Source organism: Sminthopsis crassicaudata, chromosome 5 (assembly GCF_048593235.1).
Source record: "Sminthopsis crassicaudata isolate SCR6 chromosome 5, ASM4859323v1, whole genome shotgun sequence".
Taxonomy (NCBI): Eukaryota; Metazoa; Chordata; class Mammalia; order Dasyuromorphia; family Dasyuridae; genus Sminthopsis; species Sminthopsis crassicaudata.
In genome coordinates this window covers 53,172,345-53,192,576 of record NC_133621.1, presented here as the reverse complement: position 1 = coordinate 53,192,576, position 20,232 = coordinate 53,172,345, and the positions used below count along the sequence as shown (strand labels likewise).

Sequence of the window (20,232 nt, the reverse complement as noted above, 5' to 3'; positions counted from 1 at the left end):
TTCCTTCAAGTCTTGTATGTGGAGGTCAATTTTTTTTCTTTTGGGCTCTGGTCTTTTAATTAGGAATTGAAAGTTTTTTTATTTCATCAAAATATCTATTTTTCCCCTGAAAATTATATTTCAATTATGCTGGGTAGGTGATTCTTTTTTTTATTATATATTTTTTATAATATTATCCCTTGTATTCATTTTTCCAAATTATCTCCTCCCTCCCTCTACTCCCTCCCCCCGATGACAGGCAATCCCATACATTTTACATGTGTTACAATATAACCTAGATACAATACATGTGTGTAAATACCATTTTCTTGATGCACAATAAGCATTAGATTCCGAAGGTACAAGTAACCTGGGCAGACAGATATTAGTGCTAACAATTTACATTCACTTCCCAGTGTTTCTTTTCTGGGTGTAGCTACCTCTGTCCATCATTGATCAACTGGAAGTGAGTTGGCTCTTCTTTATGTTGAAGATTTCCACTTCCATCAGAATACATCCTCATACAGTATTGTTGTTGAGGTGTACAGTGATCTTCTGGTTCTGCTCATTTCACTCAGCATCAGTTGATGTAAGTCTCTCCAAGCCTCTCTGTATTCCTCCTGCTGGTCATTTCTTACAGAACAATAATATTCCATAACCTTCATATACCATAATTTACCCAACCATTCTCCAATTGATGGACATCCATTTATCTTCCAGCTTCTAGCCACTATGAAAAGGGCTGCCACAAACATTTTGGCACATACAGGTCCCTTCCCCTTCTTTAGTATTTCCTTGGGATATAAGCCCAGTAGTAGTACTGCTGGGTCAAAGGGTATGCACAGTTTGAAAACTTTTGGGGCATAGTTCCAAATTGCTCTCCAGAATGGCTGGATTCTTTCACAACTCCACCAACAATGTATCAGTGTCCCAGTTTTCCCACATCCCCTCCAACATTCATCATTATTTGTTCCTGTCATCTTAGCCAATCTGACAGGTGTGTAGTGGTATCTCAGAGTTGTCTTAATTTGCATTTCTCTGATCAGTAGTGATTTGGAACACTCTTTCATATGAGTGGAAATAGTTTCAATTTCATCATCTGAGAATTGTCTATTCATATCCTTTGACCATTTATCAATTGGAGAATGGTTTGGTTTCTTATAAATTAGGGTCAGTTCTCTATATATTTTGGAAATGAGACCTTTGTCAGAACCTTTGCTGTTAAAAATATTTTCCCAATTTTTTACTTCTCTTCTAATCTTGTTTGCATTAGTATTGTTTGTACAGAAACTTTTTAGTTTGATGTAATCAAAATCTTCTATTTTGTGATCAATAATGATCTCTAGTTCTCCTCTGGTCATAAATTCCTTCCTCCTCCACAAGTCTGAGAGGTAGACTATTCTCTGTTCCTCTAATCTATTTATTATCTCCCTCTTTATGCCTAAATCATGGACCCATTTTGATCTTATGTTGGTATATGGTGTTAAGTGTGGATCCATATCTAATTTCTGCCATACTAATTTCCAGTTTTCCCAACAGTTTTTTCCAAATAATGAATTTTTATCCCTAATGTTAGTATCTTTGGGTTTGTCAAAGATTAGATTGCTATAGATGTACCCTTTTTTGTCCTTTGTATCTAATCTGTTCCACTGATCTACCAGTCTATTTCTTAGCCAATACCAAATGGTTTTGGTGACTGCTGCTATATAATATAGCTTTAGATCAGGTACACTTAGACCACCTTCCTCTGACTTTTTTTTAATTAGTTCCCTTGCAATTCTCGACCTTTTATTCTTCCATATGAATTTTGTTGTTATTTTTTCTAGGTCATTAAAATAGTTTCTTGGGAGTCTGATTGGTATAGCACTAAATAAATAGATTAGTTTGGGGAGTATTGTCATCTTTATTATATTCACTTGGCCTATCCAAGAGCACTGAATGTCTTTCCAATTATTTAAATCTGACTTTATTTTTGTGGCAAGTGTTTTGTAATTTTTCTCATATAATTCCTGGCTTTTCTTTGGTAGATGGATTCTCAAATACTTTATACTCTCAACATTTGTTTGGAATGGAATTTCTCTTTGTATCTCTTGCTGTTGCATTTTGTTAGTGATATATAAAAATGCTGAGGATTTATGTGGATTTATTTTGTATCCTGCCACTTTGCTGAAATTTTGAATTATTTCTAATAGCTTTTTAGCAGAGTCTTTGGGGTTCTCTAAGTATACCATCATGTCATCTGCAAAGAGTGATAGTTTGATTTCCTCATTTCCTACTCTAATTCCTTGAATCTCTTTCTCGGCTCTTATTGCCGAGGCTAGCATTTCTAGTACTATAATGAATAGTAATGGTGATAGTGGGCAACCTTGTTTCACTCCTGATCTTACTGGGAAAGGTTGCAGTTTATTTCTATTGCATATTATGTTTACTGAAGGTCTTAAATATATGCTCCTGATTATTCTAAGGAATAGTCCATTTATTCCTATACTCTCAAGCGTTTTTAGTAGGAATGGATGTTGGATTTTGTCAAATGCTTTTTCTGCATCTATTGAGATGATCATATGGTTCTTATTAATTTGATTATTAATATGGTCAATTATATTAATAGTTTTCCTAATATTAAACCAGCCCTGCATTCCTGGAATAAATCTTACTTGATCATAGTGTATTATCCTGGAGATGATTTTCTGAAGTCTTTTTGCTCATATCTTATTTAAGATTTTAGCATCAATATTCATTAAGGAAATTGGTCTATAATTTTCTTTCTCAGTTTTCGATCGACCTGGTTTAGGTATCAGTACCATGTCTGTGTCATAAAAGGAGTTTAGTAGGACTCCTTCATCCCCAATTTTTCAAATAATTTATATAACATTGGGGCTAATTGTTATTTAAATGTTTGGTAGAATTCACATGTGAATACATCTGGTCCTGGGGATTTTTTCCTGTGGAGTTGATTAATAGCTTGTTCTATTTCTTTTTCTGAAATGGGACTATTTAAGCAATTTATCTCCTCCTCTGTTAATCTAGGGAGCCTATATTTTTGGAGGAAGTCATCCATTTCACTTAAGTTATCAAATTTATTGGCATAAAGTTGGGCAAAGTAACTCCTTATTCTCTAATTTCCTCTTCGTTGGTGGAAAGATCCCCCTTTTCATTTGTAAGACTAACAATTTGATTTTCCTCTTTCTTTTTTCGGATCAAATTTACCAAAGGTTTATCTATTTTATTGGCTTTTTCATAAAACCAACTCTTGGTTTTATTTATTAATTCAATAGTTTTTTTACTTTCAATATTATTGATTTCTCCTTTTAATTTTTGTATTTCAAGTTTAATTTTTGGTTGGGGGTTTTTAATTTGGTCTTTTTCTGGCTTTTTAAGTTGCAGGCCCAATTCGTTAATTTTCTCTTTCTCTATTTTCTTCAAATAAGCCTCTAAAGATATAAAATTTCCCCTTATTACTGCTTTAGCTGCATCCCACAGATTTTGGTATGATGTCTCATCATTGTCATTATCTTGTGTGAAATTATTGTTTCTATAATTTGTTGTTTCACCCAGTCATTCTTTAAGATGAGATTGTTCATTTTCCAATTACTTTTTGGTCTATTTACCCCTAACTTTTTACTGAATGTAGCGTTTATTGCATTGTGATCTGAGAAGAAGGCATTTATTATTTCTGCCTTCCTACATTTAATTTTGAGATCTTTATGTCCTAATATATGGTCTATTTTTGCATAGGATCCATGAACTGCTGAGAAGAAAGTATATTCCTTTCTATTGCCATTCAGTTTTCTCCAAAGGTCTATCATACCTAGTTTTTCTAATGTTCTATTTACTTTTTAAATTTCTTTCTTATTTGTTTTGTGGTTTGATTTGTCTAATTCTGAGAGTGCAAGGTTGAGATCTCCCACTATTATAATTTTACTGTCTATTTCTTCTTGCAATTCTCTTAACTTTTCCTTTAGAAAGTTAGATGCTATACCACTTGGTGCATATATGTTTAGTATTGATATGGCTTTATTATTTATGCTACCTTTCAGCAGGATATAGTTTCCTTCCTTATCTTTTTTAACTAGATCAACTTCTGCTTTTGCTTGATCTGAGATAAGGATAACTACCCCTGCTGTTTTGGCTTTACCTGAAGCATAATAGGCTCTGTTCCAACTTTTTACCTTTACTCTGTATGTATCTCCCTGCTTTAAGTGTGTTTCCTGCAGACAACATATTGTAGGGTTCTGATTTTTGATCCAATCTGCTATCCGTCTCCATTTGATGGGAGCGTTCATCCCATTCACATTTACAGTTAAAATTTCTAATTCTGTATTTCCTGCCATCATATTATCCCCAGATTATGCTTTTTCCCTTGACCCCCCTTATCCCCTTCCCCGATATTTAATTTATAGACCCCCCTTGTGACACGCAGCCCTCCCTTTTTTTTAGTATCCCTCCCCCCTTCCTCCAAGTCCCTTCACTTATTCTCCTTTTCATTTTCCCTTTTCCTCTCCCCCCTTTTAATGAGGTGAGAGAAAATTCTCTGAAAAACAAATGTCAATTATTTACTCTTTGAGCCTCTTCTGATGAGAGTAAGATTCACACAATGATTCTCCCCCTCACTAAATTCCCTCAGATATGGTGTATTTTCTATGCCTCTTCCTGGGATGTAGTTTCCCTCTTTTTATCATTCCTTCCCCCTTTTCTGAAATGACCTCCTTCCCTTTACTACACCCCTCTTTTTTTCTTTTATATCAGTAAAATCAAATTATCCATGAGTACTTTTTATATACCCACAACAGAGATATAGTTCTCAAGGGTTCTGTGTACCTTTTTCTGTTTCTCTTCAGTCTTGTGGATGTAGATCAAATTTTTTGTTTAAGTCTAGTTTTTTTCTTAGAAACATATAGAATTCCTCTATTTCATTGAATGACCATCTTCTTCCATGGAAAAAGATGCTAAACTTAGCTGGGTAGTTCATTCTTGGTTGCAGTCCTTGATCTTTTGCCTTACGGAATATCAGGTTCCAGGCCCTTCTATCTTTTAATGTGGAGGCATCCAGATCTTGAGTGACCCTTATTGTGGCACCTTGGTATTTAAATTGGTTTTTTCTAGCTGCTTGCAGGATTTTCTCCTTTGTGTGGTAATTCTGCAGCTTAGCCACAATATTGTGTGGTGTTCTTTTTTTAGGGTCTATTTCAGAAGGAGTTCGATGAATTCTTTCCACATCTACTTTCCCTTCTGTTTCTATTATCTCTGGACAGTTCTCTTTGATAATTTCCTGTAAAATAGAATCTAGGCTCTTTTTTTGGTCATAGTTTTCGGGAAGTCCAATGATCCGCAGATTATCTCTCCTAGACCTATTTTCCAGGTCTATAGATTTTCCCAGTAAGTATTTGATGTTATTCTCCAGCTTCTCATTTTTTTTTGTTTTGTTTGACTGATTCTTGGGTTCTCTGTGAATCATTCATTTCTATTTGTTCCATCCTGACTTTTAAGGAGTTATTTTCTTCTTTCACAATTTTTAGTTCTTTTTGTAAATGCCCAATTTTGTTTTTAAATGAATTATTTTGCTCTATTGAATTTTTTTCCATTTCCCTAATTTTTTTTGAGAATTATTTTCTTTTTCCAATTCAGAAATTCTATTTTCTTGAGACTTTTTTATCTTTTCCAATTCAGAAATCCTACTTTCCTGTGATTTTTTTAACCTTTTCTAATTCACAAATTTTGTTTCCCTGCATCTCCTGCGAATTCTTTATTTTTTCCAACTCCAATTTCAGGACGTTGTTATTCTCTATCATAGCTTCCCTTTCCTTTCCCCATTTTTCTTCAAACTCTCTTAGCTTTTTAATAGTCTCTTCGAGGAGAGAGTTATGTGATGGGGGGCAGGAATCATTCCCCTTTGGGTTGTTATCTGCTGACTCTCTGCTGTTAACTTCCTCGGGGTTGGATACCCGCTCTTTTTCTGTGTAGAATGAGTCAATGGTTCTTTTTGGCTTCTTACTCATACTTAAATTCTTTTGGGGTCTGTCCCTGGGGTAGGAAATTATTTATTTATTTCTCTACCAGCTTCCTCCCAGACGGGATGGAGGCAGCGGCCCCTGCGCCTGAGCTAAGAGAGAGCTCTGGGAGAGAGTTCCCCACTCCCTCCCTGGAAGTGCCTCAGAGGTGACTAGCGCTGCTGTGCTTTGAGAGCGCTGTGTTCTAGCGGCTTCCCTGAGGTTTAAGACTGAACAGGAAAGGCGACACAAAGCCCAGCCTATGTGTCCCGGTGGGGCGTGGATGTCAGCAGCAGGTGAAGTGAAAAGTCCCTGCACTCAAACTGGAAGTGTCTGCCAGAAACCTCGGTCCCTAGTTCAAAGGTTCTGCTTCTCTGGGACTTCCGGGGCTGAGTTCCACAGCCTTCAGCTGAGCCAGGCAGTGTGTGTTGCCTTGGGCCGTAACAGCCCTCTTCTCAATCTCTTAACTAGTCACAGGTGAGAGCTAGGGGCCACACCCACAGTGCCGAGATCTGCTGAGTCACCTCTGGGATCGGGGAAGATCCAATCTATCTTTGAATTTTTAAAGTGGTTTAGATTTCTCTTCTGAACTGCTGTTTTATAAGCAGAGAAGAGCTAACAGCCTGTGCCAGATTTTTCTATCTCAGTGGCATCTCTGATCCCAGAGCCCTTCCCAGCGCAATCAGCGCAGTATGCTAGCACCCAGCCGTCTGTGCTGGCCTCTCTTCTTCCTCCCCTGGGAACTGACCTTTTCTGTTGAAACTCCAGATTCTCTTCAGCTGGTAAGTCGTGCTTCCAGTCCTTGTGGTATCTATCAGTCCAGCGCTATTTCTGAGGCTGATTTATCTAATTGGTTGTGAGGAAGTAAGGACGTTCACAGAGTAGTGTGTATCTTCTCCGCCATCTTGGCTCCACCTAGGGTAGGTGATTCTTGATTGTAGTTCCAATTTCTTTGCTTTCTGGTATATTATATTCTAAGTCCTCCAGTTCTTTAATGTGGAAGCTGCCAAGTCTTGTGTGATTCTGGCTGTGGCTCTGTGATATTTAAATTGTTTTCTTTCTACCTGCTTTCAGTACTTTCTCCTTAATCTGTGAACTCTGAAATTTACCTATTATGTTACTAGAAGTCTTCATTTTGGGATTTCTTTCAGGTAATAATTGGCAGAGTCATTCCATTTCTATTTTGCTCTCTGGTTCTAATATATCAGGGCAAATTTTTTTGATAAATTTTTGAAAGATATTGTCCAGGTTATTGTTATTTTGGTTTGGGGGGATTTTTTTGTCATGGCTTCTCTTCAATGACTAAGAAGTGGGTAAGAACTATTCCAACTTAGAGAAAAATGACCTCAGTGAGTGGCAGTCCATCATCAATGGAAATTATTTTGGCTGAAGAAACTTTTCTTTCGGGCCTAATCTATTGTCCATTACTTCATGTGTCAGAGAATCCAATGATTCCTGAAAGTTTTGAGAATCCAGGAATATTCTGGACTACAGCTATTATAGCTGACAGTCCTATGCTCACTAAACTAGACAACCATTATCTCATCAATACTATTACGTTAACACCTTGTTTCAACGAGCAGAACTAGGGAATCATTATACACTTCAACAATGATACTGTACGAGGATGTATGCTGATGGAAGTGGATATCTTCAACATAGAGAAGAGCTGATCCAATTCCAATTGATCAATGATGGACAGAATCAGCTACATCCAGAAAAGAAACACTGGGAAATGAGTGTAAACTATTTGCATTTTTGTTTTGTTTTGTTTCTCTTCCCAGATTATTTTTACCTTGCGAATACAATCCTTCCTTTGCAAAAACAACAACAAAAAAATTCGGTTCTGCACATATATGTTGTACCTAGGATATACTATAAGATATTTAATATGTATGGGAATGCCTGCCATCTAGGGAAGGGGGTGGAGGGAAGGAGGGGAAAAATTCGGAACAGAAGGGAGTACAAGGGATAATGTTGTTTTAAAAAATTACCTATGCATATGTACTGTCAAAGAAAATGTTATAATTATAAAAATTAATAAAAAACAAAATTAAAAAAAAAACAAAAACAAAAACAAAAAAACACCTGTTTCAAGTATACTTCTCCAAAGTTCTGCTCTATACAAAGTAGTCCAGTAATTCTTCTATTATCTCTTTCCTAGACTTGTTTTTTCAATGAGAAATTCACATTTTCTTCTTTTTTGCTTTTTTTTTGTTTTGTTTTATCATGTCTTAATGCCTCATAGAGTCATTAAACTTTGATTGGCCTAATTCTAATTTTTAAGGAATTATTTTCTTCAGCAAGTTTTTGTATTTTCTTTTCCACTTGACCAATTCTATTTTTAGGAAGTTATTTTTCTCAGTAAATTTTTGTATGTTTTTCCATGCTCTTGACTGCCTTACTCTGGTTTCTTTTTTCCTCTCCTTATCCTAATTTGCTTTTTAAAATCCTCTTTAAGATCTTTCAGAATTCTTTTTAGGCCTGAGACCAAATTGCAATTTGCTTTGGCTTCACATTTTGACACTTGTCTTCCTCGAAGTTTATACTTTGATGCTTCCTATCACTATAGTAACTTTCTGTAGCAAGCTCATTTTTGTTTTCTGCCTTTTTTCCTGCCTTGATGGCCCTTCACTGTTCCAAGCTTTTTGTGCTGGGGCTTTCACTGGGCTTTAGGGGTAAGCGGCTTGTTTTCTTTGGAGGGCAGACATTCCTTCTGGCTTGTACTGGGGAGGTGGGCAGCCCTGTTGTCCTCTTCCAGTGTGGGGGTTAATTGATGGCCTGCTCCAGGATTGGGGTTTTGCTGCTGTATTGCTATGGAAACCAGATGTCTCTAGTTGTAGGCCCCTGTGGCCAGCTCTGAGTCACAACTTCATTGCCAGCCAGCACTGGGGGCAAAGCCTCCTGATGGCTTGTGTTGGGTTAGGGTCTCTAGGGTGGGGCACAAATTGCTCACTTGCTTATTGAAAGTCTCTCCCTCCTCATCTCTCCCTCTTGGATGTCCTGACTTCCCTCAAGTCTCAGATGAAGTCCAACCTTCTGTGAGGAGCCTCTCCCACTTCTCTCTAATCTCAATCACTTCCCTCTGACATCTTCCCTAACTTTTGCTACATATAAAACTTGTTCATGTATAATTGTTTTCATGTTATCTCCTCCATTGTACTCGGCTCCTCAAGGACAGGGACTGTGGGATTTTTATTTACTTTTGTTTCCTTTTTGCCTTTTTTTGTATTCGCAGTTTTTTGTACAATACCTGACACACAGTAGGCATGTAATAAATGCTTAACTGGCAACAAAAACAATAATCTAAAATACTCTGTTCAAAGAGAACACAAATGGCAATTTTGTTGCTATCTTCTTAATTATCATGGGTAACTTGTGAAAACAAATTATACTTAATAGACATTTACAGTAACAGTCAATAAACATTTATTAAGCACCTACTATGGGCCAGGTAGTAAGTGATAGCACTTGGAATAAAAATAGATAAATAGTTAGAAAGAAAAAAGAGAGAGAGAGAGCATTTTTAGATTTCCAAATCATTTGACTTATATCTTTTCTTTGATCCTTGCAAATTAGGTGCTCTTGTTATCCTCATTTTACAGATAAGAAAACTGAGGCTGAAAGTAGCTAAGTGATTTGTGCAGGAGCACACAACTAGTTAGTGTCTGAGAAAGAATTCAAATAATTAAAAAAAATAGAAATGAAGGGAGAAGTCTTACTCAGACATAAACGTCAGATTATGTGACAAAAAAGTAATCATAAAAATCATTTGGAAATTTTTTAAACTATCAAAAAGAAGGAGTATGTAGTAATAGATAGACTGCTGAACTCAGTCACAAAAATATGAGTTCACATTCCACCTCTGGCACATTTTGGCTGTGCAATCCTGAGGAAGTGACCTAACCTCTCAGTGACCAGACAACTCCCTAAGATTGCAGAGTAGGGAGCAGGTACCAGTCTGCATGAATAGGAAAAATTGCTCCTGAGAAGCTTCCTCCAATGGTCCAATCCAAAACAGCAAAGCAAAACCTATCAAAAAGAAAAGCACCAGAAAAAAAGTAGAAAAGAAGGATAGAGGAGCAGGCAGAGATAAGCAAACTCAATGCACTTATCATATCATAGTGTCTGGCACATAATAGGCACTTAATAAACATTTATTGATTGATCTGAGAATTTAAAACTACTTGTCGAAGAATTCTCTACTTGACAATTACTGGAAAACTAGGAAAGTAGCTTTACAGAAACCAAGCTTTGATCAACATTTTACAAATCATAACAAATTCAAAATGGATAGATAACATGAATACTAAAAATCACACCATTTTTAAAAGTTAAAAGAATCAGAAAATGTACCTTTTGCAACAAAGCTCTTATTTAGGCATTGTTGTTCATAGTCCATTTTTTGAAGAAGATCGAGGACATTTCTTTCATATGAACTGTATTTAAGTGAGGCAGATTTGCACAAAATCATCTCTTCCAAAGTAATCAAAGTCCAGTGGCTAGTATGTGTCTGAGGCTAGATTTAAATTCAGGTGCTCCTGACTCCAGGCCCAGCACTCTCTACTATACCACCTAATAGCCCACAGCTCAGGTGTCTGTATGCATATGTATATATCTATATGTATATGTGAATGGGTATAGGCACAATCTTTATTTCTCTTTTTGTATTTATTCTTTTCCCATTCTCTTATTTCAGCTAACTCTGGGGCCTTCCATTCTCTTCAGAACTCCTTCATGATTGACACAAATTGACTCGATAAAAAACCATAATAAATGTATGGATCTAAAATGAAATAAGTGAAACATGAAGCAGACAGTGCAAAATGTTTGCTTAAAAATCCAAATATAATTAAAATATTTTAAGGTACAACTTTTTAATATGTGCATTTTTCCCTAATAATTTCTCATTCAAGTAGTACTTCTAGATTTTATAAGTCATACATAAATATAATACATGATAGGAAAAAAGAAGTCTTCAAACAAGAAAAAACAATTGACATTAATGAAGTAGGATCCTATTTCTAATTCTGCTGTAAAAAAATAATTCTGTGTTTTTTTACACAGCAACTAACTTCGACCTTGGGAACTTTGACTCCATGAAAGACTGTTTGGATTGCTACTGACAAAAAAAATGTTATTGAAATTCAGGATCATTATTCTTAATTGACAATCACTGCTATGTCTAAGGAAGATGATCAAGGTTATTTCAATTAACCAATTAGCTAAACTTGACCTTTGAAATATAAGCAGAACCCTAACTGATGATGGAATTGCAAATATTATCTTTCAGGTAACATTGGCTGTTTGACCTTTAATCAAGACATTTAGATGGGGTCAAAACTGACCAAATACATCATAGCCACTAGTCAATATATAATAATGATGTTCATGCTTTTTCATTCTTATATTCACTCTTACCAAATTAGCTTTGCTTTGGTAACTGGAGCAAAAGTTTACACAGAAGTTATAAGTATAACAAACTGAATAATACAGCTTTTCATCGGATCTCGAATTTAAATCCCAATACTTCACTAATATATTTTCTTACATTAATTCAATACTGTAGAGAAAAATTCTTGTATTCTGAACAACCACTCTCTTTTAAATCAAATGGGCAGAGTTAACTTCATATAGAATAGAATTTAGTTAGAAATTGATTCCAATTCAATGTAAATTTATTAAATTGTTTCTATATTCCAGGTACTGGAATTATAAAAGGTTAAAAAACATTAACTCCTTTAAAAATTTGGTGAATGAGAGTAGAAGTTGAGAAGAATGTGAATACTGACCCCATGGGCTATCATCACCTAAGATGACGTTTCAAGGTTGGACCCATCTTTGCTGAAACAATAAAACAAAATGAATTCTAAAGGAACTCTATCATGTATGGATCTGCATCTACATGTCTAGGTTTTAAGGATAGTCCCATTATCATTGTGTTTTTATTTGCTTTCTTCTGCTTAGTATGATTCCATATATAGTTGTGTGTGTGAGAGTATTCATGTTCTTTTGTATCTATAGCCAGTTGACTATGCCCATGATTAGAGTATCTTAATCTATATTACCATATGCATTTGTGTATCTCTTTGTATTGAGAGTATAAGGGACTCTACTTTTTGTCTTTATATCACCATGTTCTACCACAATGCTTTGGTCCACAGAAGGTACTTAGTTAATGTAGGTGGAATTAAATGGAATAAGGATAAGTGCAGGAATATGGTCAGAAATGGTTTGAGAAAATAGATTTTGGAAAAGCAACAATAACAACAAAATATGTATATTTCTGTGTGTTTGTATATACATATATACATTATATATACAATACACATATTGCATATATGTGTATATAAGTAGCCAAGTTGGGTCACTGAATCCAAGGTCTCTAAGTCCAAATCTAATATTCTTTCCATTTATACCACATGGTTTCTCAGAATTCTATATTATAAAAGTTTATTCAACATTTTACTATTGAATCCTGTCTTGCCTTCAAGATAAAAAGGTATATTCTCCATATCACTACATCATTATTTATTCAACATTCAAAACACATTTATTGAGTGTCTATTATGTTCACAGCAGAGAGACAGTTGGTTTCATGGATAAGGGGTTGAACTAGAAGTCATGAAGACTCAAAATTCAAGTCTTACCTCTAACACATACTGAGTCATTTGACCCTGGACAAGTTACTTACACTCAAGGTACCAGGGAACTTTCTACAAAAGATGATTTCTAATTGATTGTCAATGATTTTGTTAAATATAATAAAACAACAACTTATAATAAAACTTTATTATAGGACTTGCTGTTGGGAAGATAAGTCCATATTAATGAACAATCTTATAGTATATCTGTAACATAATGAGTGGATACTTGAAAATAATAAAGCTCTCTTTCTCCAATCCTAAACTGGTAATAAGGCTTTTTGAGTAAGTCCTATAAGTAACTGTTTTAAAGAATAAATAAAGCTCCATTTATAAATGGTATCCACTAGATAGCAAATAATTGAAAGATTCACATGTTTAAAAAATGTTTCCCCAAGAAGGTTAAGTATTTCATCTAAATCCTTGTTTATTATTAATGGTGCTAGCAAATCCTTATTTCTTTCTTTCTTTTTTTTTTTTTACCCAGGCCCTAGGTCTAGTAGGGAATAGGAATCAGAATGAGGATTGACTGCACTATTATTAAAAGATAAGGAACATTTTCTGTTTAGAAAGATGTTTCATTGGTGGAAAAAAACCTCCATATAGTAAGGTAGTTGAAATAAAAATAAGAAAAGGTCACTAGAATATTCTTTAAAAGACCTAGGACAGGAGTTATTGTCCCCAAAACAGCAATCAAACTAATTCGAACAAACATAAAAGGGAAATCCTGTAAAAAGACTCCTAAGGAACTCACAAGACTTTTGTGTGGTACGATTATGATTCGAAGCAGAGAGATATAGCTAAATATATAAACAGGGTACAACCACCTTGACTTAAACACTGAATAGTGCCCAGAAACTCTCAGCATCTCAATGGTGTCAGACCACACGATGAAGCTATTCACAAAAATCTCTGCACGCTTGTCTTGCCGGGACATAGTCCTCAAGATTCCGGAGCTGAAGGGTGACTCATCAGCTTTGGTGGGTACAGGCTGATGGTTCTGGGCGAATGTCCTTGGCTGGGGCACAGGAGTACCATTTGCTGCTTGGGGAACTGGCCTGTTTTCCTCACTTGACTCAGTCACCGTTCTCACGTATTGCAAAGTAGTTGTATGGGTATGTGAAACTTCATTTTCTGAAATAAATATTTAATTGAGTCAATTAAAAAGTTACTCTACTTTTAAGGAAAACTTTAACATGTTTTTTATAGACCAATGACATGATTTCAATACATCAAAATAATCAAACAAACATTTCTCAAGGATCTAGTTTGTTCAGAGCACTTGGGGAAATGAAAAAGTTACATAAGACAGACTTTGAATCTCAGATTACTAAAACAGGATTGCTGCTACTTCCGGCCAAGATGGCGGCATGGAGGCAGCCCGCTGCTTGAGCTCCGCGTTTTCTCTCAGGACTTACTTCATGACAAGCCTCAGACTTAATGCTTGACCCAGAAAGAAATCTACAAATAATCACCAAGAGAAGACATCCTTGAAAGTCGCCAGAGAAGATCTGCGTTTGCTTGGGGGAGGGTCAATCAGACTGGGCGCAGACTGAGGGCAGGCAGCTCACACAGCTCAGACCGGAGGGGGGAGGGGCATGATCTCTGCCATTTCTTCGAAAAGACTTTTACCCCAGTGTGGATGTTCAGTCTTGGCAGCAAGCCAGGAGCAGCGGAGAGGGTGTAAACACCGGAGGTGAAGAATAAAACCCTGGAAAGCCAGCGTCTCTCGGGACCTGGCCACCCCCACCCCCACCCTGAGTGACTCAGTGCATTCTTAGAGCCTCAGAATGCAGATTTAGCACAGCCATCTCTGTCCTGTTAATGCCTCGCTGCTATCTCCCAAAGTCTGTAGAGGAAGCCCATTAACACCATCCAGCCCCATCCCCCATCCCAAAACAGACCAATTGTTTCTCTTGTCAATTTGTTTTCAATTCTCACTCTGACAAAATGAACAAAAAATTTAAAAGGGCTCTAACCACTGACAGCTTCTGTATGGAGAGAGAGCAGACTTCAAATACTAAGGGCACTAAAAACAGATTGTCTCCAGAGGAATCCCCTGAGGGGGATATGATCTGCTCCTCAATATAAAAGAATCTCATAGAGGAAATCAAAAAGGCTCTCACAAGAGAGTTAGAAGAAAAATGGGAAAAGGAAAGGGAAGCTTGGCAAGAGAGCCTGGAGAAGTTATCCAGAGTGGATAAAGAGATCAAATCATTGAGAAAAAAAATCAGTGAATTAGAAAAGGTAAACAACTCCAAGGAAAACAGGATTAGTGAGCTGAAAAAAGAAAACAGCTCTCTAAAAAATAAAATGGATGAAAAGGAAAAAAATTCCATAGAAGAAAAAAACTCACTTAAAAACACAATTGGACAGTTACAAAAAGATATAAAAAAAGTGAGTGAAGAAAATACATCATTGAAAATTAGATTCAAACAAGTAGAAATGAATGACTCAAGGAGAAACCAAGAGGTACTCAAGCAAGACCAGAGAAATGAAACAATTGAAAAGAATGTCAAATACCTTATTAGAAAGACAACAGACCTGGAAAACAGATCCAGGAGAGACAATTTGAGAATAATCAGACTCCCTGAAAAATGGGAGGAAAAAAAGAGCTTGGACACCATTTTCGAGGAAATTATCAAAGAGAACTGCCCAGATGTTTTGGAAACAGAGGGTAAAATAGACATTGAAAAAAATTCATCGATCACCTACTGAAAGGGACCCTAAAATCAAAACGCCAAGAAATATAGTGGCCAAGTTCAAGAACCATCAGACAAAGGATAAAATACTGGAAGCTGCTAGAAAAATTGCAATTCAGATATGGAGGAGCCACAATAAGGATAACCCAGGATCTAGCAGCGTCCACATTAAAAGAACGAAGGGCCTGGAACATGATATTCCGAAAGGCTAAGGAACTTGGTATGCAGCCAAGAATAACTTACCCAGCAAGAATGAGCATCATTTTCCAGGGAAGAAGATGGACATTTAACGAAATAAATGAATTCCATCTATTCTTGATGGAAAAACCAGACCTACATAAAATGTTTGATCTTCAAATACAGAACTCAAGAGATTTCTAAAAAGGTAAAAAGAAATCTCGAGAACTATACTTCTGCTATAAAAATATGTAAAGAACATATGTATAATTTGTCCTAGAAACTAGAGGTGGAAAGGAAATTATATCATAAAAAAGGGTAAAGTGGTGGTACTACATCTCATGAAGAGGCAAAGGTAACCTATTATATCTGAGAGAAAGAAAGGAGGGAGATGAACATAGTGTGTATCAATAGACATATTCGATTTATGGTAAAACTTTTTCCACTTCATTGAAAAGTGAGAGGGAAGGAGTAAACTAAGGGGAAGGGAATGCAGAAATTGTGAGGAAAAGGGGTAAAATAAGGGGAGGAACTTTAAGGTGGGGGAGGGATACTAAAAAGGGAGGGCTGTGAAAAGCAAGTGGTGTTCACAAGTTTAATACTGGGGGTAAGAGGGAAGGAAAGGGGAAAAGCATAAGCAGGGGTTAACAGAATGGCAAGCAATATAGAATTAGTCATTCTAACCATAAATGTGAATGAGGCAAACTGCCTCATAAAGAGGAAGCAGTTAGCAGACTGGATTAAAAGTCAGAATCCTACTATATGTTGTTTACAGGAAACACACCTGAAACAGGGTAATACATTCAAACTAAAAGTAAAAGGGTGGAGCAGAATCTATTATGCTTCAGGCAAAACCAAAAAAAGCAAGAGTAGCCATCCTCATCTCAGATCAAGCAAAAACAAAAATTGATCTAATTAAAAAGAGATAAGGAAGGGCATTATATCCTCCTAAAGGGTAGCATCAATAATGAAGCAGTGTCAATATTAAACATGTATGCACCAAGTGATGCAGCATCTAAATTCTTAAAAGAGAAATTAAGAGAGCTGCAAGAAGAAATAGACAGCAAAACTATAATAGTGGGAGATCTCAACCTTGCACTCTCAGAATTAGATAAATCAAACCACAAAATAAATAAGAAAGAAGTCAAAGAGGTAAATAGAATACTAAAAAAGTTTGATATGATAGATCTTTGGCGAAAGCTAATTGGAGACAGAAAGGAATATACTTTCTTCTCAGCAGTTCATGGAACCTATACAAAAACTGATCATATACTAGGGCATAAAAACCTCAAAATCAAATGCAGTAAGGCAGAAATAGTAAATGCATCCTTTTCAGACCACAATGCAATCAAAATTACATTTAATAAAAAGCCAGGGGAAAATAGACCAAAAAATAATTGGAAACTAAATAATCTTATACTAAAGAATGATTGGGTAAAACAGCAAATCATAGACATAATTAATAACTTCACCCAAGAAAATGATAATAATGAGACATTATACCAAAATGTGTGGGATACAGCCAAAGCAGTAATAAGGGGAAGTTTTATATCTCTACAGGCCTACTTGCATAAAATAGAGAAAGAGAGGGCCAACGAATTGGGCTTACAACTAAAATTGCTAGAAAAGGAACAAATTAAAAACCCCCAGACAAACACGAAACTTGAAATTCAAAAAATAAAAGGTGATATTAATAAAATTGAAAGTAAAAAAAAAAAAAACTATTGAATTAATTAATAAAACTAAGAGTTGGTTCTATGAAAAAAACAACAAAATAGACAAACCCTTAGTAAACTTGATTAAAAAAAGGAAAGAGAAAAAGCAAATTGTTAGTCTTGAAAATGAAAAGGGAGAACTCACCACTAATGAAGAGGAAATTAGAACAATAGTTAGGAGCCACTTTGCTCAACTTTATGCCAATAAATTCGATAACTTAAATGAAATGGAAGAATACCTTCAAAAATATAGCTTGCCCAGATTAACAGAGGAAGAAGTAAGTAGTCTAAATAGTCACATCTCAGAAAAAGAAATAGAACAAGCTATTAACCAACTTCCTAAGAAAAAAATCCCCAGGACCAGATGGATTCACATGTGAATTCTACCAAACATTTAAAGAACAACTCCAATGCTATATAAACTATTTGAAAAAAATAGGGATTGAAGGAGTTCTACCAAATTCCTTCTATGACACAGACATGATACTGATACCTAAACCAGGCAGATTGAAAACTGAAAAAGAAAACTACAGACCAATCTCCTTAATGAATATTGATGCTAAAATCTTAAATAAGATATGAGCAAAAAGATTCAGAAAATCATCCCCAGGATAATACACTATGATCAAGTAGGATTTATACCAGGAATGCAGGGCTGGTTTAATATTAGGAAAACTATTGGTATAATTGACCATATTAATAATAAAATTAATAAAAACCATATGATCATCTCAATAGATGCAGAAAAAGCATTTGATAAATTCCAACATCCATTCCTACTAAAAACGCTTGAGAGTATAGGAATAAATGGACTATTCCTTAAAATAATAACAAGCATATATTTAAAACTGTCAGTAAACATCATATGTAATGGCAATAAACTGGAACCTTTCCCTGTAAGATCAGGAGTGAAACAAGGTTGCCCACTATCACCATTACTATTCAATATAATACTAGAAATGCTAGCCTCAGCAATAAGAGCCCAGAAAGAGATTCAAGGAAATTCAGAGTAGGAAATGAGGAAATCAAATTATCACTCTTTGCAGATGACATGATGGTATACTTAGAGAACCCCAAAGAGTCTGCTAAAAAGCTATTAGAAATAATTCAGAACTTTAGCAAAGTTGCAGGATACAAAATAAATCCACATAAATCCTCAGCATTTTTATACATTACCAACACAATCCAACAGGAAGATATACAAAGAGAAATTCCATTCAAAATAACAGTCGATAGTATAAAATATTTGGGAATATATCTACCAAAGGAGAGTCAGGAATTATATGAGCAAAATTACGAAACACTTGCCACAAAAATAAAGTCAGATTTAAATAATTGGAAAGACATTTTGTGCTCTTGGATAGGCCGAGCAAATATAATTAAGATAACAATACTCCCTAAACTAATCTATTTATTTAGTGCTCTACCAATCAGACTCCAAAGAAACTATTTTAATGACCTAGAAAAAATAACAACAGAATTCATATGGAACAACAAAAGGTTGAGAATTTCAAGGGAAGTAATGAAAAAAAAAATTAAATGAAGGTGGTCTAGCTGTACCTGATCTAGAACTATATTATAAAGCAACAGTTACCAAAACCATTTGGTATTGACTAAGAAATAGACTAGTTGATCAGTGGCATAGATTAGGTTCACAGGGCAAGATAGGGAATGAAAATAGCAATCTAGTGTTTGACAAACCGAAAGATCCCAACTTTTGGGATAAGAATTCATTATTTGACAAAAACTGCTGGGAAAACTGGAAATCAGTATGCCAGAAACTAGGCATGGACCCATATTTAACACCACATACTAAAATGAGTCCAAGATTTAGGCATAAAGAACGAAATCATAAATAAATTAGAGGAACATAGGATAGTTTACCTCTCAGACTTGTGGAGGAGGAAGGAATTTGTGTCCCAAGGAGAACTAGAGACCATTATTGATCACGAAATAGAAAATTTTGATTACACAAATTAAAAAGTTTCTGCACAAACAAAACTAATGCAAACAAGATTAGAAGGGAAGTAACAAATTGGGAAAACATTTTTACAGTTAAAGGTTCTGATAAAGGCTTCATCTCCAAAATATACAGAGAATTGACTTTAATTTATAAGAAATCAAGCCATTCTCCAATTGATAAATGATCAAAGGATATGAACAGACAATTTTCAGATGATGAAATTAAAACTATTTCCACTCATATGAAAGAGTGTTTCAAATAATATTGATCAGAGAAATGCAAATTAAGACAACTCTGAGATACCACTACACACCTGTCAGATTGGCTAAGATGACAGGAACAAATAACGATGAATATTGGAGGGGCTGTGGGAAAACTGGGACACTGATGCATTGTTGGTGGAGTGGTGAAAGAATCCAACCATTCTGGAGAAAAATCTGGAATTATGCCCCAAAAGTTATCAAAATGTGCATACCCTTTGACCCAGCAGTGCTACTAATGGACTTATATCCCAAGGAAATACTAAAGAAGGGGAAGGGACCTGTATGTGCCAAAATGTTTGTGGCAGCCCTTTTTGTAGTGGCCAGAAACTGGAAAATGAATGGATATCCATCAATTGGAGAATGGTTGGGTAAATTATGGTATATGAATGTTATGGAATATTATTGTTCTGTAAGAAATGACCAACACGAGGAATACAGAGAGGCTTGGAGAGACTTACATGAACTGATGCTGAGTGAAACGAGCAGAACTAGGGTATCATTATACACTTCAACAATGATACTGTATGAGGATGTATTCTGATGGAAGTGAATATCTTCAACATAGAGAAGAGCTAATCCAATTCCAATTGATCAATAATGGACAGAATCAGCTACATCCAGAAAAGGAACACTGGGAAATGAATGTAAACTGTTAGCATTTTTTTTTTGTTTTTCTTCCCAGATTATTTTTACCTTCTGAATACAATTCTTCCTTTGCAACAACAACAGCAAAATTTGGTTCTGCATATATACATTGTACCTAGGATATACTATAAGATATTTAATATGTATGGGAATGTCT

General features: G+C 35.5%; 1 protein-coding gene across 1 annotated transcript in view; it reads right to left on the bottom strand.

The window, feature by feature from the left end:
• Positions 1–12,493: 12,493 nt before the first annotated feature.
• Positions 12,494–20,232, bottom strand: part of TMEM236 (transmembrane protein 236) — a 44,203-nt gene continuing 36,464 nt past the window's right edge. Inside the window, exon 4 of the mRNA XM_074269018.1 lies at positions 12,494–13,744. Within this exon, the coding sequence (XP_074125119.1) occupies positions 13,176–13,744 (569 nt within the window). The 3' untranslated portion in view covers positions 12,494–13,175. The remainder of the gene's footprint in view (positions 13,745–20,232) is intronic.